This window comes from Medicago sativa, chromosome 1, assembly GCF_051527215.1.
Source record: "Medicago sativa cultivar Bolivia chromosome 1, Bolivia_mono, whole genome shotgun sequence".
Lineage (NCBI taxonomy): Eukaryota > Viridiplantae > Streptophyta > Magnoliopsida > Fabales > Fabaceae > Medicago > Medicago sativa.
Window position 1 is genome coordinate 53,033,220 of NC_140749.1, and position 27,537 is coordinate 53,060,756.

Consider the following 27,537-nt stretch of genomic DNA (forward strand, 5'->3'; position numbering starts at 1 on the left):
GAAAGAAAGTCAACCAGTGACAATTGTCAATTTCTAGGTGATAATCTTATATCATGGGCTAGCAAAAGCCAAACAACTATTGCTATGTCTACAGCAGAAGCAGAATACATTTCAGCTGCAAGTTGTTGTACACAACTACTTTGGATGAAACATCAGTGGAAGATTATCAGATTATTGCTAATAGTATTCCCATTTATTGTGATAATACTGCTGCTATTTGTTTGTCTAAAAATCCAATTTTGCATTCAAGAGCTAAGCATATTGAAATCACACACCATTTTATCAGAGACTATGTTCAAAAAGGAATTTTAGATATACAATTCATTGATACTGAGAATCAATGGGCTGATATATTTACCAAGCCTTTAACTGTTGAAAGATTTGATTTTATAAAAAAAAATTTGAACATGCTTTTTGTGTCTGATTAAAAGCTTGCTTGCTCCTGAATAAGATTTTAGGTTCTGAAGTCAGTTCTGAAGCCATGGTTCATCAGAAGCTCTTTATTGAGGTTCTAACGAAAATGTGTTTATGATGATGACGTCAGCATCTGAAGTCCAGAAGCTGGGTTTTGTACTTCTGAATAGTAGAGTTAATGGAAACGCTAGAAGTTACTTTTTGGTAGCACTGGCCCACTAACTTGGCAGTTACTCTGAGAACTTCTGACGTGGTTTATTTGTATTGGTGTATAACTAAATAGGGCAATGATGCATTTATGCTTTGAAAGTACTACCTCGCGCCCCCAATGTCATTAATGCTATGTTTGTTTGTCCCTTTGCATGTGAAACGTTTTTACTTAAAACACCTAGTCAATTCACACACTAGTCACTTCACAACAAACACTTTCTGCTTCTAACCTTTCTTTGCGAAGTAAGCACAATCGTTCTCTCAAACCTTAGAACCCTAAAACTTCAATCTTCTTCAATGGCAACGTCAACAAGTGGTTCTAGTATGCAACTCAACACAGAATCAGGTTACATCATCAAGGCAAAAACCATGTCCATTCCGTTTGAATCCTTGGTCGTTCAAAAGGAATCACTAGTGGATTTAGCCTCTCTCAAGAAATACAAAGTGGACATGAAGGCATGGGTAAATGCTCAAAAGTTGTTCGGTTACTTTCATTTGTTAAATGGACCAACATATGAGAATCTGGTCAAATATTTTTGGTTGAGAGCTGAAGTCTACGATCTGGAAGCTGCAAAACTAGAAGAAAGACAAGTTGTGTCAAGAGATTCAAGTCTGAAAGGAAAGACTAGAGAAGTAATGGGTCTTGAACCGTTCAAAGGTTTGGAAATCAGACCAGCAGTGATGGGTATTCCTATAACCATCACAGAAGAAGTGATTGCCAAAGCATGTAGAGTGGATCCTGAAGGCAGATTTCAGTGGAACGTCAACAAGAAGGATGTCATGTTGGAAAGGTTCACTAACTTGCTGCTGAAAGGAAATCTAGCTGCTAAGTTTGTGGAGATGGAGGATAATCACAAGATGCTCCTGAAGTTTATCACTGACTGCTTCCTTCAGAGAGGAGGAGGGTCTGACCAACCTAATCTGGAACACAAACTGGTACTGTATTTCTTGGATGCTTTCCAGAAGATAAATATTCCTAGATACCTCATGCATCATCTGTGCTGGGCTATCAAAGAAGGAATCAACAAGAAAAGAAAGCAAGTACCATGTGGGAGGCTTCTGTCTGAAATCTTCTATCAAGGCAAATTGCTAGAGATTCTGAGGAGATTCAAGCCTGCTTCTGACAATTGCTTTAAGGTTACTACTGCTAGGAAGATTATCAATAGCAGGACTCTGGTTTATATGGGGATTATCACGGAAGTTTCTCTCAATGAGAAGGGTATGGAAATATCCATATCTGAATCAGAACTAATAATGGATTTTCCTTCCATCTCAAAGGAGAATAATCCTGAAGTCTTGGCTGGATATATAGTTGCACATGCCAGAGAATCAAATGCCAGCATTCAGGATGAGAATGTTCCTGATGCTCCTGAAGGAACCAAGGGCAAAAGGACCAGGGTCAATACTGAATCTGAAGCTGCTGGTGCTAAGGCTAAGAAACAGAGGGTTGCCAAGTCTGAAGCAACTAAGCACGACAGTGCTTCTGTTTCTACTCCTAAAAGAAAAAGTGGTAAAGGAGATACCTCAATCACCAAAGAGGAGGTGAAAGGAGCTCTTGAAGAAATAGAGGCAGAAGAGCAAGAACAACAAAGGCTTAGGAAAAGGAAGCAAGCTCTAGAGCAAATTATCTCTCCAATGTTTGTTGTGACTCCTGCTATGGTAAGAATGGCCAAAGAGCATGCTGACAAGTTGATAGCAGAAAAGAAGGAGAAGGCTGCACAATACATTCAGGAGAGGGATGAAAAGCTCAAGGCTATTGGGCAGGAAAATTGTGATGAATTCTTCTTGAAGAATATTGCTGAGGTTAAGGCAATTGCTGGTGAAGCTGCAGAAGATGCTCTAGAGGAAGCTCGGATGGGTCTGGAGGAGACTCAAGGAACATCAGAAGCTGGTGCTTCAGGATCTATTCCAAAAGCTGCTACTCCAGAGTCTACCTCAGAGGCTGACAACTCAGTCAAGGTAACTCAGATTTCAGAACCCTTTATCACCATCTCACCTTCATCATCATCCACTAATAGTGATGACAAAACCATAGATACCCTTCTTAAACCTAAAGGCCAGTCATCATCATCCAAGCTTCACAAAAAGCCTGCTAAACATGTATCACCAGCTGAACCTATTGGGGTTAGAGTAGGTAAACTCTTAGAGCTTAAGTATAGCAAACTACCCCCAAACCATCCTGATCAACCACAAATCATTCAACCTCTCAACATGATCATTCCTGACAATCCTGTTGAACCTTCATCATCAATCCCTACTGAAGACACCACAGTATTAGATAATCTTGAAAGTCATTATAAAGATGAACTTCCTGGTGTTAATTTACAAAAAGCCTCTGAAGTGGCTTCTATGGAAGTTGCTTTATAAAGCCCCCATCATCAATCACCAACACCACAAATACCACAACCTACTCAACAAAAGACCATTCCATAAACTGTTACTGAAAAGTCTGTTCCTGTGACAGAACCTTCTGTGTCTGTCCCAGTTTCTGAACCAATTCAACACCAAACTCTTAGTGTTTCTGACCAACCTTCATCCTCATCTGATATTCAGACTCTTGAACAACCACCATTAGACATTCTAAAATCTGAATACCTTGAATCTGAGTTATCAAAGATCAGCACAGAAGTGAAGCTCTAGTGCAACTAAGAAAAGTTCCAACTTTATCTGTTGAATATGAGGATCGTTGGACATCTTTGAAGTGCAAAGCTTCTGAACTGCTAGATGTTGTGAGCCAAAAATTTCTTAGAATCCAAGTTGCTGCAGTGAGACGTCACTTGGAGAATATGCATTTAGCTGAGCAAGCTAGAGGACCAATTTTGTATCTAGCAAATGCACCTTTCTATTCAGAATCAGAATATGTATCAAGAGAAGCAAAGGTGTTCAAGATGCTGAAGCAGAAAATGGTTAAACAACAAGAAGAGTCTAAGGCTAGGGAAGATTCTCTACTTCAGAGACAGTTAGCTCTTGAAGAAACTGTGAGGCAACAGACTGAGCTCTTGAAGAAGCAATCTAAGGACATTATTCGCATGATGGCGTTGATCCAAAAATCACAACAACCCAACCCTTAGATGCACACCTTAGTTGTTTTAGCTTCTGTATTGTATATAATGTTACTCTTTTTATGCTTCTAAAAATTATCTAAACTCTGACTTCTTTTTGCTTCTGATTATTATTGTATATCATCTCATGTTTTACATATTGTTCTTAAGATATGCTCTGATTAACCTTGAACTTTTGTTTTTACTCTGAAAATGGTTAATAAGCTCTGATTATGTGCTTATGTTGCTCAGAACCTTTTTACTATAAGTTTTTCTCATCTCTTCTTTTTGTTTATTTTCTTTTTGCTAATGACAAAAGGGGGAGTATATGTGGTAGTATTTAAAGGCTCTGAGCCCCATAATTAATGTTATTTGAAAATTATTTTTGAAAAACTTCTATCATTCTTACCTGAAAGGTATAAGCTCTGAACGGAAGAAGGAGTATCAAATTTCAAATAAAATTAATTGAACCATTCTTCTCATCTATAATCTACTTTTCATTTGTAACATTATTGCGCGTTAAATGAATTTAATTAACCTGGATAGAACTTAGGGGGAGCTTACAAACCTCACCTTAAAGACTATCAGACTCAGGGGGAGTCAGAGCTTACAAACCTCATACTCTGAGCTTACAAACCTCAGAACCCCAAAGTCAACTTGTTAATTAGATTAGCAACAATTGATCAAGTTTTAAATACTATTGTTTATCATCATCAAAAAGGGGGAGATTGTTGGAACAAAATGTGTTTAACAATAAACCTTTAGAGTTTTGATGATAACAAGGTAGTAAAAATTTGACAATTGGAATTGCTAATATTTGTTCAAGTGTACAGGACCATAGATAAAAAATTTATATCATACAAAGGTTCTGAATGAGCAAATAAAGAGCAAAATAATCAACAAGATTGAAGCTTAGAAGCTCCTGAAGGCTAAGTGCTAATGAAGACTAGAAGCTCCTGAAGACTAGAGGTCCTGAAGTGCCACGTCATCAGAAGCTGCCTTATCAGACGCTATTTTCACCAGAAGCTGAAGATCAACTGAATTTGCAGAATTCAAGGATTCAAGAGTTGTTTCATGGATTAAAACTCGTCTAAAGATGGCAGAAGACTAGTGGAACTTTGCAACGGTCATTTCAAAAGTATTTGAAGGCACTTGCTTGCAAAAGGAACAAGAGCATTGACATTGTACTATGTACGAACTGTACAACCACCTTCTCCACTACTCTGTTTTGTGTCTCTGCTACAAGACAAGATAACAGCTCTGAATATACAACCAAGCCTGCAGAAATGTTCCCTCTCAACTGGAATGGATTTGAAATTGATCCTTCATAGGACAATAACTAAATCAGGCAAAGGATCATTAGTGAAAGATCAAGCTTCAACAACGACTCTTTTTGGATGTGCTGGCACTTACAACGTTCATTTCACACCTCTATAAATAGGAGTGAATACTTGGAGAATGAACAAGACTCAACAACTATTTGAAAGCATCAAAACTCTGTTGAAATCATTCCACATCCAAAAGTTCACTTAGAATTTCTGTTTTTCAAGTTCATATCTTAGAAATTCTTAAGTCTTAAGAGTCTTATCTGATTTGTATTGTGAACACCACTGATTGTATATCAAGTGTTCAATCTCAAACATTTTTCTTTGTAATTTTGTTTGGTTAGAAGTCTCTTGCAGTTGTTCTTGAGCGTAGAAGTCTCTTGATTGTGTTCTTGAGCATAGGAAGACTCTTGCAAGTTGTGCTTGAGCATTTGAAGTCTCTTGCTAGTTTTAGCAGTGAGCAGTTGTAATCAGATATTACATTTTTAGTGAACTCTCCTTGGAAGTGCAAGGGGGACAGGACTACTTCCGGTTTGTGGAAGGAACCTGTATAATTGCTTGTGTCTTTCTTCTTTCCTTCTCTCTATTTTTATTCCGCTGAATACGCTCATGATCACCCAATTCAGAAGCGGTTCTTCAAGTTTCTAAACTTAAGTGTTCTGAGTTTTAGAGAAAACGAAGAAACGTCCAACACAATTCAACCCCCCCTTCTTGTGTTTTTCTCCCCTTCAAATTAAACCAAATAAAACAAGAACATTAGAATGAACATATGAAATTAAACAACAAAAATATATATGCAGGATCAGACTGGACACGATCAACCACAAATTTGATTATACTTTGCAGCTTTTTCTTACGAAAGTAAAACAAACACATAATCTAAAGGCGCACATAAAATACTCATATTAATAGGTAAATCGGAAATACAATTTAAACTTAAATCCTTTTTTTTAAACACTTTAGAGGTTTAACTTTAGGTTCAACTCCATTTGGTCGAATTGGCATATGAAACTATTGTTGGAGAAGACTCGAGGATGTTGTATGTGCTTGTGGTCTTAGTGGTATGTGTCTTGCTCCATTATTTTCTTCAGAAATTGTGAGGGGTCCGATAGGTAAATCCATGGAGGATATCAAGTCCATGGTCTCATGAAATTTAACCTCAGCAGGCGGTGATGGTGTCGGAGGTGGGACTAAACCCATCAGCATCTCGTGAAAACTGTTTGGTGGGGGAACTAACCCTATCATCGTCATCCCCCCAACATTTGGTGAAACGGGAAATTCATACGTTAGTTGAATCAACTCGATCAATTTCTTTCTTATTGATTGCATCTGTAAGCCATGATTCAATGCCAAACAATGGTGATAGTCAAGATCTTCTTTATCGTTGAATTGGTTATAACAATAAGGGCATAAAAAGATCCAAGACCACCATTGTTTGCCATTTTGTAAACGGGTGTGTAAGATGAAAAAAAAATCTAATCTTAATAGAATGATATCTTTTTGATAAACACAAAAGAAGAGAATATATGAAGAAAATTGCTAGGTAAAATGTTATATTTATAGTGTAGTTTAAAGTTTAGGATTGGATGGATCTCAATTTTCATTTATTTAATAATGAATTTAAGAAGAAACTTCTTTCTTTGTAATATTAGGAAATAAGTAGAGGTATACCCACATGATTTGAATTCTTTTAAATAAAATATTTTTTCTTGTCTATATATGTTGCACTCTTTTGAAAAGTATTTTTATTTTTTATAAAATCATTTTTAAAGTACAAGATACATTATCTATCTTTTTACAAAAATACCCCTATTAAAAATGGAGAATTCAAACACTAATCTCATAATAATTGAAGGATATTTTTCGAAAGGGAATGTATATTATTTAAAAATTTAAAATACAACTATTTTTTTTTTATTCTTGTGCAATGAAAGATGTAAATAAATTTTTAAACATTCTTTAAAAGATATAGATATAAATACTTTGTACGTGCTCTTTGAACCTTAAAGTGATACTTGTATTGGACCTGGCAACCATTCGCTCTTCCTAAATTTATTTACATAAAAAAATGTCTTACATTGAGAGAACGACGTGGTATATTTTATGGGTTGAAAAAATTATCAACTCTTTTTGATATCCCCTTTCACATTTTCTAAAAATAAAATAAGAATTTCAATAATCAAATATGTAAAGGTGGTTCGACAAATCATATTACATACATTATGTATGACTCTTTGCTCTAGACGCTGGTACTTCGAGTGGTAGAATTCTATAAGAGATTTGCGACATGTTTTTCATATGAAAAACTATTATTTATAAATAGTGAAATAATTGCAAAATGCTAACTGCCACGAACTGCACTTCTTCCATCGAAAATTGCATGTCCCCCACGTCTTCAATAAGAAAATTGCTGCTTTTTTAATTCAAATTATTTCCCTGCGACAACAATTGCTTGGCTTTGACTAGGCTTTGACTAATATTCTTTCTGCTTTGACTAGGCTTTGCTGAAGATAATAACTTTAACTCTTTGAAAGAACAAAAGTCAAATCTCATTGACTGTATTAAATGGTCCTGTCGAAATTACAGGCTAACACGCCTTTAGTGCGTCTGAATTTAACCATACACCACAAGGAATGACGTTCAAGATTGCTCTGACGTGAATATTCATTCGTCCATGTCGGTTGATATCTTTTTCACTTCTTCTATTGAAGGACGCACGATCATGGTCCTTAATTGAGATCATCAACCTTCTATAACTAAACCACAACAATCTTTGTCTATGAGTCTTTATGTATAATTCTTTAAGCATTCTCAAGCCTCGTTCAAACCTTCAATACTAAATGACAAGTCAACGAACATCATCGATCAAATCCAACATTTATGCGCGAAAGAAAAGCATAACAAAAATTTATATCCCAATTATATTTAAAATAAATGTAATAAAAAAGATCTAAATCATAAATAAAGTTGTTTACATACGGTTTTATATTAGAAAGAAAAAATATGTTATGAACATTTGTATCCTCTTTGTATATTGTATAAATTTATGAATTGATTGATTTTGTGATAAAAATGAAAATACTCTTAAAAAAGGGATAAAGTATGTCAAATGTTTTTAAAATATTATAAGTAACATAATGTGTTAAGCAACATCCCATTAGAAGAAAAAATAAAGTAAAATGTTGTAACATCCCGCTCGTCAGATAATGGCATATCACTAGTCAAACGTGTCAGAGGACCAAGGTTCATGGGAAGCGGGTATGATGAAGAATATTTATCAAACGATAACAGTCAAGCATGTGTTTAAGTATCAGTGTCAGGCTAAACGCGATTAAGCCGCAAGGGCTATTTAAGGCCACAAGGGCTATTTTTCCTTCATTTTCACTTTTCTTTCTCTCTCTAGGTTTTGTGAGAAAGAATTCTCTCCTCCTTCTCTCTAAACTATCCCTCCCTCTCTTCTCATAATCTTCCAAACTTCCTCCTTTTGTGATCAAACATGAATCATAGTGGCTTAGCAAGCAAGAAAGCAACAAGAATTTGAATGGAAATCCTTTGGAACATCTTGAATAAGGACATCAATGGCTAGGGTTTGATGTAAAGAGGAACTTGAAGATTGGAGCTTATTATTGCTGAATCATGTTAGGTGAGTTCTTATATAGAACCCACCTTTGGGATTATGTGTTTAATTGTGTGAAGAAAACATGATTTATGTTAGTTTAGTTTTGATTAAACTTTAGTACCCCAAAGTAATTTATTGTTGATTATATGTTAAATTTCCATGAAATGTGTTTATTATTGTCTCTATATGTTGCTGGATGTTTATGGTGCATTGCAGGATCGAATTGGACGAGTTTTGGGTCAAAATTGCAAAATCTGCACCACAGACCCGAAGAAACTCGCTATTAGCGAAATATTTCGCTAATAGCGAAATTCTCCAGAAAAGCAATCCGCTAATAGTGACTTCCTCTGCCTTTGCCAACTTTTATTTGGCTTGTTGGCTCATCTTGGGGCCGGTGGTGCAATCTGAAGCCTTTCTTTCATCGTTTTATGACTTTATAACCCCAAAACAACATCTAAGCAATGCACATAACATCAAATGATCCTTGAATCAAAAATCATGGCAATCTTAGCATGTATGGCAAGGATGGCACAAGAGTGTTTAATCCGAGTTATTCGAGTAGTGATGAACTAAGAAAGGGAATGAATGTAGAGCCTCGACATAGCTTGTCGAGAACTAGAATGCTAAGCATGAATCTATGTATGATAAGACGCGAAGTGATTAGTGAATTCTCTTCGCATATGAACTAGAATGACCATGCAAGCATGATAAGCCGTGAATAGATAACCTAATCCCTTCACTATGAATGAGTAAGACTAAGTAGGTAGTTTACCGCCAAACGGGTAGTTCACGGACCCGTGGTAAACGAGCAAGTATGTATAGGTTTAACCTTTTACGTATGTATGATCAAGACTATGATATATGTGTAGTTTACCACAAATAGGATCATTTAAGGATTCATGGTAAATGAGTAAGCAAGACGTAGGTGTTGTGTCTCTTGTGATCCACGTTAGGATGGATCTCAAGGGGTTTCCGCTAGGAGAAACGGGATAAGCTTCGCGCACGATACTGAGGGAGTCCGATGTACCTTATATAGGTTTTCATCGGTTATGTATGGGATTGTGAAATTCTCCAGAAAAGCAATCCGCTAATAGTGACTTCCTCTGCCCTTGCCAACTTTTATTTAGCTTGTTGGCTCATCTTGGGGCCGGTGGTGCAATCTGAAGCCTTTCTTTCATCGTTTTATGACTTTATAACCCCAAAACAACATCTAAGCAATGCACATAACATCAAATGATCCTTGAATCAAAAATCATGGCAATCTTAGCATGTATGGCAAGGATGGCACAAGAGTGTTTAATCCGAGTTATTCGAGTAGTGATGAACTAAGAAAGGGAATGAATGTAGAGCCTCGACATAGCTTGTCGAGAACTAGAATGCTAAGCATGAATCTATGTATGATAAGACGCGAAGTGATTAGTGAATTCTCTTTGCATATGAACTAGAATGACCATGCAAGCATGATAAGCCGTGAATAGATAAGCTAATCCCTTCACTATGAATGAGTAAGACTAAGTAGGTAGTTTACCGCCAAACGGGTAGTTCACGGACCCGTGGTAAACGAGCAAGTATGTATAGGTTTAACCTTTTACGTATGTATGATCAAGACTATGATATATGTGTAGTTTACCACAAATAGGATCATTTAAGGATTCATGGTAAATGAGTAAGCAAGACGTAGGTGTTGTGTCTCTTGTGATCCACGTTAGGATGGATCTCAAGGGGTTTCCGCTAGGAGAAACGGGATAAGCTTCGCGCACGATACTGAGGGAGTCCGATGTACCTTATATAGGTTTTCATCGGTTATGTATGGGATTGTGGTCGGGTTTACTCCACCCTAGGGCTTTCCGTAAAATGAACTCAGATAATGTTGTTGTTCAACGCTAACCTCTAACTTAATGAATGAACATGATTATGATATAACGTTAGACACGTATAAGTTTATGAAATAGAGCAAGTTATGAAGGTTATGCCGATGACGATCTTAGGTTTCCCTAATCGTCCAGTTTAGGATCGTATCATGACTATGTTATGTTTAGGCCTCGACGCGTTTAGCGTATCTTGGCATAGCAGTCATAGGTTTCCCTTAACCGCCATGACACGTATGATGTTAGCAAGACCTATGACAAGTTAAGATAAACCTACGACGGGTCTAGTATGCACGACCATCTAGGAAAACATAACCACACACGTATAATCAACCGTCAGGTTGTATTGTAGACACGTGGTGACCGTGGGTTTCCCCCGAGGTTACCTATAGCCTAGGATTAGTAGAACTCACTGAGACATTATGTCTCATCCCAATCCTTATTTGTTTCAGATAAACAGGTGGGTTTTGCAAGCAAGTAGCTGGGTGGATATTTCAGTAAGTGCTCGTTCGTACCCGCTGCAGGATGATATGGATTTCAAGGACGCATTTACCATGTTTTGGACGCTTATGATTGTATTTATTATTGAAAATTTTAATGTATCCAGTACTAAAGATAACAAACATGCTAAACTTTCTAGATACGTTTAGTATGGGCGTTACGTTTGGTATCAGAGCAGGTCGATTCAGATCGTGCCATGGGTTATTAAATTTCAACTAAGGTAGTGGGACCATTGGATTTCAGGTAAATGTTCAGATTGTTGTTGTTAGTTGAGCCTGATCAACTCAATTTAGCATTCGACGATTAGAACGGATACCTGAGAGCTGAATAGGACCCAGGAGGAACGAAGTAAGTTTTGGAGTGAGCTGGGAGGTATGAACCCGAAGCAAGTGAAGGTAAGAATCTAATCGTGCCAAAAGGTGGCTGGTGAGCTAAGCAGACGAAGTTCGATTCCTCTGGAAGCACAAGTATTGTTAAGGGTAAGATAGAGTGTTCCGACAATGTTGGACAAATTGTTAATGGAATCTCGTATACGAAGGATAAGTTTTGAGGTATCTAAGTTGGCTCGAAGTTTCTATAAGAGAAGTAATTGAGATGGAATTATGATGGGACTATATCCTAGGATGCAAGTGGAGAGTTACTGGATAAGAAGAATTTCGGAATGGAGTAGTCGGCGTACGTTGACAAATCAGTAGGCTCTCAGGAATAGTGATATATGAAGGAAGTTAACGGCTTGAATGTCAGAGTGAGCATGATTCTTACATTGGAATGCTAAGTGTAATAGCGGTTAAGATATTAATTTCCAATGTGCCGTGAATTGTATTGATTGATGTTAGTACTTTCTATGTGAATGTTAGGAATTGTTTTATGATGTTTTGGATGAATGGTGTGCATTAGATCGCTTAAAAAAACAAGATTTTAATGTAAAATACGTTTTCGGGAAAAACTGAGCTGAAGAAACTCGCTAATAGCCAAAATTTCGCTAATAGCCAAATTACTCCAGAAGATTTCGCTAATGGCAAACCTGGGACGAAATTTTTCAGTTTTTCCAAAAGCTTTCAGTTCGTCCCTAGGTCCCGTAGTGGCTATTGGGGGTTGTCTTCACAGTCTTTTACGCGATAAAACCCTTTATGATATCAAGAATCGAATGCACATTACATTCTAAGGTATTCAAATAAAAAGGCATAGACAACTACTAACGAAATCGATCCGGCTCAAGGTAACGTCGGAAGTTAATGTACCAAGAGATAAGAAGGAGTTGGAACCATGAGTTTTGAGATTCCATCATATGGAGTGAACGTAGCCGATTTGAGGCAAGAAGTTAAAGTAGTGAAGAATTATGCGAGACCACATGATTCCCGGATCTTGGGAAGTTATAGTGTTCCTCGAATCTATGTTTTGCTTGATTAATCTGTTAAGGCTCGTTGTGAAGATGAATTTTAAATATTTGCAAAGTTTGAAAATGGACACATGCATATGGGTGATTGGAGTTGGCATTCTTGAACTGTATAGAGGTTCCGTAGGTCTTAACTGTTACGACCAGAGCGGTCTGAACTCACCTGGAGCGAGACCCAATGGCACAGATGTGTTGTCAACTTGTTCCGTGATTTCTAATAACGTATGGGACCCGGATTCACTATATAATGAGGAATCATCAACGCCGATGACCCGTTTGGATGTTCAAGGAAAGCATGTACGAGTACATGATGAGTCCACCATGGGAATTCGTAAGGATGTGCTCTATAAGTCAAGAGTACTCGGGAACAAGTATAAGTATGGTATTGATATGTCAGGAGGTAAGCCCAACCAGTGAGTATGTAAGGTCTATCCACAAAGAAAATAATATGAGTATACAATAAGCCTACCGTGAGATTCAATCTTACAAAGTAATGAGTAGTGCAAGGTCGTAGCGTTGGTTGCAACATTAGAAGTGTTGAGAAGAGTTCAAGAAGATAGTAGCCATGTAGTTAGAAGGATGGAAAAATTTCACTAGTCTCGACGGGTTAACGTCTATGGCTAAAGTTAACAGAAGAAATCGGAGTGGCACAGCAGAAATTGATTGATGAGATTTTTAACGGTATCCATGGAGCCTTGAGTTTTGATAGTAAGAACCTTCTCGAGGAAAGGTAAGAATGTCAGACATATTAACACGGTTTTAGTGAGAAGAATTATGAGAAAAGCAAGTAGTTCTCGAGGCATCGAGTTTAGGGTAATGGGACTGTTGTAGTTAGTGAAAGTTATGGTAGAAGTATAAAAGAATGTGTCCTCATCGGAATAAATCAAGAAAGATTTGAGTAGTCTCAAGTGTAGTAATCGGGTTGCTCAATGGGCGGTGTCAAATATGCACAAGAACTGTCAGTTGGCTAAAAAGGATATGTGCCAAGACAAGAGAAATACATGTAAGATTAAGAAGGTTTTTCACCATGTGCCATGCTTGCTAAATGATAACGATGCTTGCCATAATACTATAGAATCATGATTTTTATAACTCCTAGAGTTAAGAAATGTACTGAGGGACTTGGAAACAAAGTTTATTTTAAAAAAAACGATTATACATCTATTCGTTCCCAAGGACCCGTATAGCAATGTGTAAAATTTCTATAAAAAAAAAAATAGAGAACGACAAGACAAGTAACGTTATTATCTAACAAGGTACGACATTTGACAAGTTTGTGAAACCCTACGGAAGTACTTATGTAATGCGAACATGTATAAGATAGGTTTTGAAGAGTCCATCGAACCTTGTAAGATGAACCTTAGAGAAGTTAAGGTTGACAAGTCAACAACCGTATTCATTGAAGAAATCGTGCGAGATGTTCGGGAATTTTGCTACGGTTTTCAAATGCAGAAAGTGTAAGTCAAAAATCTTAAGGATATATGAATCAAAGGAATTGCTAATAATAGTCGGACTTATTGGCGTGTTAAGTTGGTTCCTTCGTGCCAAGTTTATATCAGTTGCCGAAAGTTCGCCTTGGATAGGAAATTAAGACAAGATTTGGGAACTTTCCCAAGCATCTAAGGAAGATCGTGATGTTCCTGTAAGATATGCCTAAATTAAGAAAGTTTGGAGATCCTTTGCGGTTAAGAGAATTGAGTACAAGTTATGGGAATCTCTTCGCGGTTAAGTGCTCTTCGAACCTTAAAGTGATCCTTGTATTGGACCTGGGCACCATTCGCTCTTCCTAAATTTATTTACATAAAAAATGTCTTACATTGAGCGAACGACGTAGTATATTTTATGGATTGAAAAAATTATCTACTCTTTTTGATATCCCCTTTCACATTTTCTAAAAATAAAATAAGAATTTCAATAATCAAATATGTAAAGGTGGTTCGACAAATCATATTACATACATTATGTATGACTCTTTTGTCTAGACACTGGTACTTCGAGTGGTAGAATTCTATAAGAGATTTGCGACATGTTTTTCATATGAAAAACTATTATTTATAAATAGTGAAATAATTGCAAAAAGCTAACTGCCACAATCTGCACTTCTTCCATCGAAAACTGCATGTCTCCCACGTCTTCAATAAGAAAATTGCTGCTTTTTTAATATTATTTCCCTTCGATAACAATTGCTTGGCTTTGACTAGGCTTTGACTAATATTCTTTCCTCTTTGACTAGGCTTTGCTGAAGATAATAACCTTAACTCTTTGAAAGAACAAAAGTCAAATCTCATTGACTGTATTAAATGGCCCTGTCAAAATTACAGGCTAACACACCTTTAATGCGTCTGAATTTAACCATACACCACAAGGAAAGACGTTCAAGATTGCTCTGACGTGAATATTCATTCGGCCACGTTGGTTGATATCTCTTTCACTTCTTCTATTGAAAGATGCACGATCATGGTCCTTAATTGAGATCATCAACCTTCTGCAACTAAAGCACAACAATCTTTGTCTATGAGTCTTTATGTATAATTCTTTAAGCATTCAAGCCTCGTTCAAACCTTCAATCCTAAATGACAAGTCAACGAACATCGTCGATCAAATCCAGCATCTATGCGCGAAAGAAAAGCATAACAAAAATTTATATCCCAATTATATTTAAAATAAATTTAATAAAAAAGATCTAAATCATAAATAAAGTTGTTTACATACGGTTTTATATTAGAAAGAAAAAAATTATAACGAACATTTGTATCCCCTTTGTATATTGTATAAATTTATGAATTGATTGATTTTGTGATAAAAATGAAAATATTCTTAAAAAAGGAGTAAAGTATGTCAAATGTTTTTAAAATATTATAAGTAACATAATGTGTTAAGCAACATCCCATTAGAAGAAAAAATAAAGTAAAATGTCATATGTATTTAGTTCAAATTTCAGATATAATACATTTTACTTTTTTTTATTTCTTAATTCTAATTTCCATATATATCATTCTAGACTGGATAATTGTAATTAATAACTTTAAAATTAATTTTTTATCTTATATTAAATCAAACATTGACAATATAACACAAATCAAATATTGAGTAAAAATTTAAACTAAATAAAACAAGAACATTAGAATGAACATATGAAATTAAACAACAAAAATACATATGCAGGATCAGACTGGACACGATCAACCACAAATTTGATTATGCTTTGCAGCTTTTTCTTATGAAAGTAAAACAAACACATAAGCTAAAGACGCACATAAAATACTCATAGAAATAGGTAAATCCGAAATACAATTTAAACTTAAATTCTTTTTTTTTAAAACACTTTAGAGGTTTAACTTTAGGTTCAACTCCATTGGATCGTTGGCATCTGAAACTGTTGTTGGAGAAGACTCGAGTGGTGCAAGTGACAAAGTTGTTGATATTTCCCCAGATGTTGATGTTGTATGTGCTTGTAGTCTTAGTGGTATGTGTCTTGCTTCATTATTTTCTAAAGAAATTATGATGGATTCGATAGGTAAATCCATGGAGGATAGCAAGTCCATGGTCTCATGAAATTTAATCTCAGCAGGCGGTGATGGTGTCAGAGGTGGGACTAAACCCATCAGCATCTCGTGAAAACTGTTTGGTGGGTGAACTAACCCTATCATCATCCCCCCAACATTTGATGAAAAGGGAAATTCATACGTTAGTTGAATCAACTCGATCAATTTCTTTCTTATTGATTCCATCTTTAAGCTATGATTCAATGCCAAACAATGGTGATAGTCAAGATCTTCTTTATAGTTGAATTGCTTATAACAATAGGGGCATAGGAAAGGTCCAAGACCACCATTGTTTGCCATTTTGTAAACGGGTGCTAAGATGAAAAAAAATCTAATCTTAATAGAATGATATCTTCTAGATATACACAAAAGGAGAGAATATATGAAGAAAATTGCTACGTAAAATGTTATATTTATAGTGTAGTTTCAAGTTTAAGATTGGATGGATCTCAAATTTCATTTATTTAATTCTGAATTCACGAAGAAACTTCTTTCTTTGTAATATTATGAAATAAGTGGAGGTATATCCACATGATTTGAATTCTTTTAAATAAAATATTTTTTCCTGTTTATATACGTTGCACTCTTTTGAAAAGTATTTTTATTTTTTATAAGATCATTTTTAAAGTACAAGATACATTATCTATCTTTTCGCAAAAATACCCCTATTAAAATTGGAGAATTCAAACACTAATCTCATAATAATTGAAGGATAATTTTCAAAAGGGAATGTATATTATTTAAAAATATAACATACAACTATTCTTTTTTATTTCAGTGCAATGACCAATGTAAATAAATTTGTAGACATTTTTTAAAAGATATAGATATAAATACTTTGTAAGTGCTCTTTGAACCTTAAAGTGATCCTTGTATTGGACCTGGGCACCATTCGCTCTTCCTAAATTTATTTACATAAAAAAAATGTCTTACATTGAGAGAACGACGTAGTATATTTAATGGATTGAAAAAATAATCAACTCTTTTAGATATCCCCTTTCACATTTCCTAAAAATAAAATAAGTATATATAATCAAATATGTAATTTGGTTCGACAAATCATATTACATACATTATGTATGATTCTTTTCTCTACACACTGGTACTTCGAGTGCCAGAATTCTATAAGAGATTGGCGACATATTTTTCATATGAAAAACTATTATTTATACATAGTGAAAATAACTGCAAAAAGTTAACTGGCACGAACTGCACTACTTCCATCGAAAACAGCCTGTACCCCACGTCTTCAATAAGAAAACTGCTGCTTTTTGAATTCAAATTATTTCCCTTCGACAACAACTACTTGGCTTTGACTAGACTTTGACTAATCTTCTTTCTGCTTTGGCTAGGCTTTGCTTAAGATAATAACTCTCTTTGAAAGAACAAAAGTCAAATCTCATTGACTGTATTAAATGGGTTCTTGAAATTACAGGGTAACAAACCTTTAGTGCGTCCAAATATAACCATAAACCATCTAACGCCCACACTAAACATATCTAGAAAGTTTAGCATGTGCATTATCTTTAGTACTGGATACATTAAAATTTACAACATAAAGACTTCGAATGAATATTATATACAACAATTCACGTTCGTACATCAAGTAAAACAACACAATCGGTCCAAAACATAGTAAAACACTCTTGAATCCATAACATATCCTGCAGCGGATACGAACGAGCACTTGTTGATTATCCACTCGGTCACATGCATGCTACCTCCTGCTAACACAACCTGCTAATCTGAAACAAAATAGGATTGGGATGAGACATAATGTCTCAGTGAGTTCTACCTAATCCTAGGCTATAGGTATCCTCGGGGGAAACCTAGTGTAACCACGTGTCTACAATACAACCATCCGGTTGATTATACGTGTGTGAAACATATTCACTTAGACGATCGTGCATACTAGTATCGTCATAAGGTTCTTCATAACTTAGCTTGCAAGTCTTGTCATGTGTTCTACATGTGATGGCGGTCAAGGGAACCTAAAACCGCTACGTCAAGATGTGATAAACATATCAAGACCTAATCATAAACCATTCGTGACATGGTCCTGAACTGGACGATCAGGGACGTACTAAGATCGTCGATAGAAAATCTTCATAATCTTATTCTATTGCATAAGCTTGTGCATACTTCGTATTATAACATAAATGTGTCATAGCATGATTCATGATCATTCATTATGTTAGAAAGTTAGCGTGTAACATACAATTATCTGATTTGATTTTACGGAGTGCATCGGGTGGAGTAACCCCGAGTACAATCCCTTACTTGACCGATGAATTCCTAGCTAAGGTACATCAGACTCCTCTCAGTGTCGTGCGGGCCTACCTTGCGAAGCGTGTCCCGTCCCCCTAACGTGAACCTCTTCAAATCCCCCTTGGCCTGAATCGCAAGAGACATGACACCTACATGTTACTTATAGTCTTGTTCATACATGAAGAGCTTATACTTAACTTACATGAATGATCACCACGAGTCTGTAATCTACGCGCGTAGTAGTGAATCATTACGTGCGTATTCTTAATCATACATAACTTATACCTAATGTCCATAGGTTACATGATAACTTACTTATTCTCGACAGTCTACGAAGAGGCTATATGGTTTTCCCATTCTTAGAGTTAACTTCTACCCGTATATGATTCGTATCATAACTCTCATGTGCCATTCATTGTTGAATTGTTAATGACTTCCCATGTGTTTCTTTAAGAAACTTTAGATGTAATGTGCATTTGATGCTTGATGTTATAAATGGTTTTTAACATATAAAAGACTGCGAAAACGACCCCCGAAAGCCACCACGGACCCTAGGGACGAGCTGACGATTTTTGAAAAAGCTGTCATTTTCGCCCCAGGTTGGCTATTAGCGAAATGCTGCTGGAGCAATTTCGCTATTAGCCAAAATTTGGCTATTAGCGAGTTTCTTCAGCCCAGTTTTTCCGAAAACGTGTTTTTACATAAAAATCTTGTTTTTCAAGCAATCAAATGCACATTATTCATCCAGAACATGATAAAAACAGTCCATGACATTTGCATGGCAACAATTAACAAGTAATGATCATAATCAATGGCAAGGGAACTAGTTTTTCCTAATTCTCATACTAACATAATTGAACATTCTCACACAAGCGTACATAACCCAAGGGAAGGAAATCTATCTAAGAACTCATCTAACATGTTCTTGCAAATATTTCAAGCTCCAAGCTTCCTAAACCAAACCCTAGCTCTTGAGACTCTTGCTCAACACATCCTAAAGCTTCAATGCAACACCAATCCAATTCTAGTTGTTTTCTTGCTTATGAAACCACCATGATTCATGCTTGATTACCAATTACACAACTTGGGAAGATTAATGGGTTAGAGAGGGAGATTGGGGCGACAATGAAGAGGGGAGGAGGAGAGAATTCTAAAACTCTTGAACCTAGAGAGAGAAAGTCCAAGCACAAATGAGTTCCTTGTGACCAACCACCCTTATATACCACTTGCGTGCAAATACCAAAAAACCCTTCGTCTTAAACGCATTTAATTTGATACCGGTAATTGAACATGTGCTTGATCGTCACTGCATGATCACATCCTCTGTTATCTTGATCCTTCCTGGACATTCATTCCCTGATACACAATCGACTGATAAAATCCAATACTGACGAGTGAGATGTTACACTCTATCCCCTTTAAAAGAAATTTCGTCCTCGAAATTTAGAGATTACTTAATAACCGCGGCGACTAATACACAACATCTCTGGTTCTAGTTCCATGGCGTCCGATTATACATGACTCAAGGGTTCGAAGTATAATTCCCTTACCGAAAACATATAACACACCCTGACTTAATCCACACATTATCGGATATGATCCTTTCAAACCTTGAAATCTTCTCAAAATAATTATTAAAATATATATAAATAACCTTCTGTATAACAAGTACACTACCAAAAAATAAATAAAAATAACCTTCCTTATCTCTTCCTTCACTACAGATTCTCTAACTAAGCTCTTAATTCTTCTAGATCACAATCCAAAGTTTAAAGGCGTTGATATTTTCTGTGCATCACAGACCTCAACAGCAGTATGTCCTAGCACTGATCACAGACTAAAAAATAACTCTCTCAAGAAATCTCATTTCTCTCTTTAACTTCAAAGTTTTCCATGATCTCCAAAAGGCAAAGAAAATCACTACTTCATTGCCAAATAATAAGAAAAATAAAAATGCAACAAAGGGCATTCATGACTAGAAAAAGAAAAGTACTACCACAGAAAAAATTACTCAACAAATTGCAAACAATTACTCTTCAAAACCAATTGATAGTATTCACATCATGACTAAGTAATACTTCGATACAACATTAACAAGAGAAACCCTTTCCTAAAACTGTGATCTTAAGCAATATCAAATAATGGAGATCAGCACTACCACAATCAATAAATTTAAATGTAAAAAGATCAGCACTACCACACTAACAATTTCAGCTGCATTCATATTTCAACTGAAGATCAGCACTACCACACCTTAGTTAGTGCATTCAACAACAATTTAAGAGGGAAAGATACTTAAGTTTAAGAGGGCATTACCTTACAATAAACGTCATCAAGATAAATTTTCGATCCGAAATAAATAAATAATTTTAATCAATCCAACTTGCTCAATGTTTAAGTTCAGATATTGAAACTAAAATTTGCTTGACCGCCTTATCAAACCCAGCATTGTGCTGCGCTGGTATTTCAGCCTTCACCTCTTCAATTTCAGCTTTCAAATCTTCAATTACAGCTTTCATCTTGTCAATGATATCTTCTTTGATGAGTAATTTTGTTTTCATCTTAGAATTTTCCTCTGTCAAGTCTTCTTCTTTTACCATTAATTGACTTTTTTCCAAGCTTAATTCTTCCAAATTTTTCCCCAACTTATCTACGTTCTTCTCAGATTCAGACAACTTATTTCTTAACTCAGTATTCTCTTCAACGTAAGCCTTGTTTTTCTTTTCCAAATCACAAACCTTTTTCCCCATACAACGAACAAGGACAACCGATTGAACAGAATTTTCTAGCATAGCTTGAGCACAATTTTCTAACTCCCATGCCTCAAATGCTGAATAGTCCTTTTTCATGTTGAAATGCTTATCAACAAAGTCTCCAAATGGAAAATTGTTGTCCCAGATTGATGTGCCATCACCGGTCTTGGTGGGTGTAGCCGATGAAGTTTCTTGCAAAGATTTCCCTACATGGCCAGCCTTCCTCTTCCTATTGCTACGTCTTTCAGGCAAATCTTTCACAGACTTTGAATCCATTCTTCCTAAAAAAATAACATTATAGAAGATAAGTATACGAAATAGTGTAGAATTCAGACAATATAAGGAGAAATTCTTTTCTAAATAGGTTGTAACACAAAATCATTAACATACCCATGGGAAAAAACAAATAATGAGTCCTAAAACTTGAATAATATGGCCAAAATAACACAAAACGGTAATAATATGGCATACACTAATTTAATTGCAAACTTAGATTTTTTAACCTATTAGAGTACACAATCAAGAACTTTTCGTACCAATGGAAATGAAGAAATGAAATGAAAATGAAGATAACTTGCTGGGAAGGATTATGTAAATGAAGTGACTTCTCAAATTCCAAAACAAATGAATCAATGTTCCTATATTTATAGTGTCTGCACCTGTTTGTGAGCTTGGAGTTGGTCTTTTCTTGTATGTATGCTATATTTCTATTCATTAACAAAATATACTTTAAATTTAATTTAGAAAACCAAAAGTACAAAAAAAAAGAAATCCCTACAAAATCAAAGATTGTTATAGCTTGCGGAAGGAAGTACAGTACAGCAACAAACAAACTGTCCTGTGCCAGTAAGAGAGATATACATCCATATGGCTTTGCAGTTTGTTACAACTTTTTCCAATATTTATATAATTTTTTATCCCGTTTTACGATATTAATGATTTTTTTCATATTATAATTTTAATTTAATTTTTTCTATATACTTCTAAATTATAACTATATTTGTCAAATTTTTGTATTTTCACCTATCAGAATATTAATAAAAGTTAATTTTGTAAAGTAAGTTTCAATGTCAAGAAATTGTTTTTTTTTTTTTAAAGAATATTAAGAAATTTTGGTTGTACACCCAAAACTCATTCAACACTACCAGAGATAGAAATAAAGAGAGTAATGTGATAGACATGATAGATAAAGAGAAATGGTGTGGTAAAAAGAGACATACAAAATGTTGGGTTGAAAAGAATCATGAAAAGCATACAGGGATGTGAAACGTCTACCCTAAAAACAAAGCCTTTGAAAAAAAAAAAATTTCTTTTGAAATTTTGTTCCTACTAAAAGCCATTGAAAAAAAAATAATAAATTTTTTAAAATTTGTTACTTCTAATTCGTGTTGCTGATTTTGCTTGCCTTCTGCTGGAAGACAAGCAACGATTCAATCATGTGGAATTTGATAATTTGTTTCCATTTAAATTCAATAAAAATAACTTGTAGTTTTGTTTTAGAGTTATTGTAATACAAAATGAAATTCTAGCATTCTTGTTTTAAGATGTTCTATGTGATGTTTCAACGTTATACGCACAATAGGCGAATGTTCCAGTTAATGTTCCAACATCACGCAAATAAACAAATAAAACACATGAAAATAAAAGACAAGAAAGTAAAGAACACAGTGAGTTTGTTGACCCAGTTCGGTAACAAACACACCTAATCTGGAGGCTACCAAGCCAGGAAGGAAATCCACTAGTGTAGTCCTTATTCTGTAGCTCTCAGCAAACTCCTCGTTTACACTAAAGACCTAGGACCTACCCGTCTAGATTTCAACTTAGGAACTCCTAGATCTGAGATCCCATCTCACTATCACACAGTCAACCACAGCCCCTGTGAGTATCAGACTTTAAACAACAAACAAACAGTGAAGTTACCTTCAAACACAAACTACAACCTTGCTTAAAAGCTTTGGCGTAGCACACAAGAGTTTACAACTCAACACAAAGTCCTTAACATTTATCAAACTGATACGAGAAAGGCTCACAATAAAACAGGACTAAACTTGCATCGAGGTGATACAAGAGTAGAACACACAAATGACTCAAAACCCTAAAGCTAGACTTTTTAGAATGACGGCTTGAATAATCAATTAGGTCTTGAAATCTTCCATATATTGAAGCAATACGGGTCAAATAACTGGTTTGGGCTTCAGAACAAAGCAGATCGTCCGACTGATCTGCAAAACACGAATCAGTAGCAAATAAGGAAAGTCCTAAAATGTAGGAATATCTTTCAGAACTTCCAATCACATACAAATATTCCCTAAAATATAATTGCTCCTTTGGGAATAAAAGTACAACTGATTCTATACAGATATGTGCGTTGCCTGGTCAATAAGATAAGGAAATATGGTTTCCTTAAATAATATAAAGCGCGCGTACAAATAGGCATACAACCAGGCACATTGAACTGTGCCAGTATGTTGGAACATCGTATCCAACATTGTACAAAGATGCCTAAAACATGTTGGAACATTGGTTCCAACAACACATACATGGATATTTGTTTTAGCAACAATGTAGCCAATACAAATACCCAACACAAAATATTAGTTTTCATTTTCGGGACCAATCAATGAAGAAACGGAAGAATTTTCAAATGCTGGAAAAAGAGCATGATCGTGCGCCCGAGGCACACGACTGTGCGTCTTGTTTGAAGAAAACAAAGCAAAATTGTCGAAAGTTTAGCACGTCTGTGGGGCTACCTAGCACGACCGTGCGTCCTTCCTAGTATGTAGAATTTCAACAATTTTGAAGGCAAGCACGACCGTGCACATTATGCAATCAGAAAAAGATGTTACAAACTCTTGGAATTTGCTCATTATTGGTTTGTAATCCGAGTTTAACGATTTGTCTGAGACTTTAGGCCATTAATAGACCCCATATTAGCCTTGTAAAGCATATTTGGAATGTTTGTGAACTTACTCTAAATTAAGAATCAAAGTTTTACATTGTTTTAAGTTTATTGTTTTTATTTGTCTGCACTTTATAATTTTGCACTTTGCAACAACCTTTTTGGTTCAAATAATATCCTAGAAGACTGAATGCAAGAAAGCTCTTTTTGATATGGGGCCTCTAAAATCTCCTGGAGAGGATGGGTACCCTGCTTTGTTTTTTCAAAAATGTTGGGCCACTGTGTCAGACTCTCTTTTTCGGTATGTTAAACAGGTTTGGGTTAACCCTTCCCTCATCTCTTCGATTAATAATACTCTGCTTGTGTTAATTCCTAAAGTTGATAGGCCTGAATTTGTGTCTCAATTTCGCCCTATAGCTTTGTGTAATGTCATTTATAAAATTATCACTAAGGTAATTGTTAATAGAGTTAAGCCTATGTTGGATGGGATCATATCTCCTTATCAATCCAGCTTCATTCCGGGGCGCACTATTCATCATAACATTATTGTGGCTCAAGAAATGGTGCATTCTATGTCTAGGATGAAAGGTAAAAAGATGTTTATGTCCATTAAGATAGATCTTGAGAAGGCTTATGACCGTCTTAATTGGAATTTTGTGAAAAATTGTCTGAATGATTGTAAGTTTCCTCATAATCTTATTAACATCATACACCATTGTATTACTTCTCCTTCTTTCAAAATTTTATGGAATGGCGATAAAACAGATACTTTTACTCCTACAAGAGGTATTAGACAAGGAGATCCGTTGTCTCCATATCTTTTTGTCATTTGTATGGATCGGTTATCTCATATTATTGCTGACCAAGTGGAAGCGCATTATTGGAAACCCATGCACGCAGGTAAGTCTGGCCCTCAAATATCTCATCTTCTTTTTGCTGATGATCTCCTTTTGTTTGCAGAGGCATCTATTGAACAAGCTCATTGTATTATGCATTGCCTTGACCTTTTCTGCCAAGCTTCTGGGCAAAAGATCAATAGTCAAAAAACAGAGATCTATTTCTCGAAGAATGTCGACCAACAACTCAGGGAGGACATTTTACACCACACAGGTTATAAACAGGTCAATAATATGGGCAGGTATCTTGGGGCGAACATTGACCCAGGCAGAGCTACCCGGGGAAAATTTAGTAATATCATTGACAAGATTCAAAATAGGTTGAGTGGCTGGAAACAACAATGTCTGAGCTTTGCTGGAAGACTTACTTTATCTAAATCAGTTTTGAGTTCCATACCCTATTATCATATGCAATATGCTAAGCTCCCTAAGACTATTTGCGATGAAATGGAAAAAATTCAAAGGAGATTTTTGTGGGGGGATACAGACCATTCCCGCAAACCTCATCTTGTGGGATGGGACGTGTGTTGCCTTCCTAAATTTGATGGAGGCCTTGGCATCAAGAGACCTCATCATATGAATGAAGCTTTTCTTATGAAAATACTTTGGAATCTGATTACTAATCCGAATGACCTTTGGTGTAAGGTGCTCTATAGTAAGTATGGTAGGAACAATGATCTTAGGGTATCTATTAAATCTCAACCCTATGATTCTTCATTGTGGAAATCGTTAACAAGCATTTGGGACCAATTTCAGCAGCAGGTTGTGTGGCAGTTGGGGGATGGGAATAATATCAATTTCTGGTTGGATAAATGGGCTCCTAATGGAACTTCTCTTATCTCTATCACTAATCAATCTTATATAGACACGACACTCTCTGTGAGGGATGTGGTAACCCCCTCAGGAGAATGGGATTATAATTTCCTTATTTCTAATCTACCTTCTACCTCTGTCTTTCAGGTTCTTGCCATCCCTGCTCCAAAAGACACAGACGGAAGATACAACATTGGTTGGGGAGGAACAAACACTAGGGAATTCACAGTTCAAAGTGCCTACATTGCTCAGAGTAGTACAGTTCAACCAATAGAGGGTGATTGGAAGGCCTTGTGGAGTTGGAAAGGCCCTCACAGAATCCAAACTTTTATGTGGATGGCAGCCCATGAGCGTTTGCTCACTAACTTTCGGAGAAGCAAATGGGGTGTAGGAGTGTCTCCTGTATGCCCTGGGTGTCAGAGGGACAATGAAACTATTCTTCATGTTTTGCGGGATTGCCCCATTGCAACCCAGACATGGAATATGTTAGTACCTTCAAATCAAATCACTAACTTTTTTTCTTTTAATTGCAGGGACTGGATCTTCAAGAATATTAATCATAAGCTGTTTGGCGCTCAAAGTAAGAAGTGGACATCAATTTTTATGGTCACGTGTTGGTACATGTGGATGTGGAGGAACAAAGCTATTTTTGAAGATGATTTTCAGCGTCCGACAAATCCTACCTTCACTATTTTCAAGATGGTGGAAGATATAGACAACTACACCAACCATCCTTTGAACCTTCGCAATTACGACACCATTTTCATTGGTTGGACAAGGCCTGAAGAGGGGTGGATTAAACTTAACTGTGACGGATCCTACAAAGATACTTTGGGTCTAGCCGGTTGTGGTGGTCTCTTAAGGAATTCAGATGGTAGATGGCTTAAAGGGTACTGTCGCAAAATAGGCACTTGTGATGCTCTCACTGCTGAAATGTGGGGAATGTTCTTGGGAATGCAGCTTGCTTGGAGACTAGGATTTCATCGCCTTCAAGTAGAAAGTGATTCAAAAACTTTGGTTGACATGATCAAAGGGAACGTCAAAATTAATGGCAAAGCACCCACCTTGATGTGCCGTATTCAAGAGCTTTTAAAGTTAAACTGGCAGGTGCAATTCAACCATACTTGGCGGGAAGGAAATAGAAGTGCTGATTGGCTTGCTAATTTTAGCTTCTCTTTAAATTCTTTTGACATTCATGTCATGGAGACTCCTCCTAGTGAGGTTTCGAGTCTCCTTTTTGATGATATTTCTGGGGCTTGTATGCCTAGGAATATTCATGTAACTTTGTAGTTTTTTTTCGCTTGGGGCTTTTAGCCCTCTTTTTCCACCAAAAAAAAAAAAATATCCTAGAAGACTTATGAAGTTATATATAAGATATAAAGTATCTTGCAAAAAAAATACAACTTATATTAAAGTATATTAAAGATATGATATATATATTTAAATAAAAGGAAAAACAATTAAGAAATATGCAACAACTTTTTAAGTTTTACGATGTTGTCTAAAAGACTTGACAACTTTTATATTTAAGCTATGAGATCATTAGTTAATAAACAATAAAAAAAGAATAGAATAGGAAGGAAATTTGCAACAACTTTTTTGGCTTCAAAAATTTGTCTAAAGGCATAACAACTTTTATATATACCATATGGGATCATTATTTGATAAATATAAAAAATTAATAAGAAAATCTGCAAGCCTCTAATAATTTGTCTAAAAGACTTTGGAACTTTTATATAGAAGATAAAATATTTGCAAAACAAATATATCGATGTGTTATGAAATCATGGCCAACACTAGAATTAAGATAATGAAATGTGCATACATGTGATGGAAGTGTCACAGTGTGGATGAAATCATACTAAATCCTCTCAAGGGTCTTCAGATGAAAAAATTTCCTAAAATACAACATTAATAAGAGGACCCTTTTCTAAACCAATGGTAAGTAACGTATAATGGATCGTAAATTAATCTTAATCAATGAAGTAA

General features: G+C 35.8%; 2 protein-coding genes across 2 annotated transcripts; one reads left to right on the forward strand and one right to left on the reverse strand.

Annotated features, from left to right (window-relative positions):
• The first annotated feature begins 921 nt into the window (after positions 1–921).
• On the forward strand, positions 922–3,695 carry LOC146955318 (uncharacterized). The gene is made up of 3 exons (XM_085748199.1): positions 922–2,938; positions 3,089–3,252; positions 3,327–3,695. Exons 1-3 carry the CDS (start codon positions 922–924, stop codon positions 3,693–3,695), a joined length of 2,550 nt encoding a protein of 849 aa, XP_085604325.1.
• Positions 3,696–20,381: 16,686 nt separating this feature from the next.
• On the reverse strand, positions 20,382–21,225 carry LOC146955319 (uncharacterized). The gene has a single exon (XM_085708538.1). The coding sequence runs from the start codon at positions 21,214–21,216 to the stop codon at positions 20,575–20,577; it is 642 nt and encodes a 213-aa protein (XP_085564664.1). The 5' UTR covers positions 21,217–21,225; the 3' UTR covers positions 20,382–20,574.
• Positions 21,226–27,537: the final 6,312 nt, after the last annotated feature.

Bases quoted from the DNA above. Each gene is read 5' to 3' on its own strand.
- LOC146955319 (XM_085708538.1), bottom strand. From the start codon at position 21,216: ATGGATTCAAAGTCTGTGAAAGATTTGCCTGAAAGACGTAGCAATAGG.
- LOC146955318 (XM_085748199.1), top strand. From the start codon at position 922: ATGGCAACGTCAACAAGTGGTTCTAGTATGCAACTCAACACAGAATCA. The intron at 2,939-3,088 runs GTGTTAATTTAC...TTCCTGTGACAG, and splicing joins TTATAAAGATGAACTTCCTG to AACCTTCTGTGTCTGTCCCA. The intron at 3,253-3,326 runs GTGAAGCTCTAG...ACATCTTTGAAG, and splicing joins TATCAAAGATCAGCACAGAA to TGCAAAGCTTCTGAACTGCT.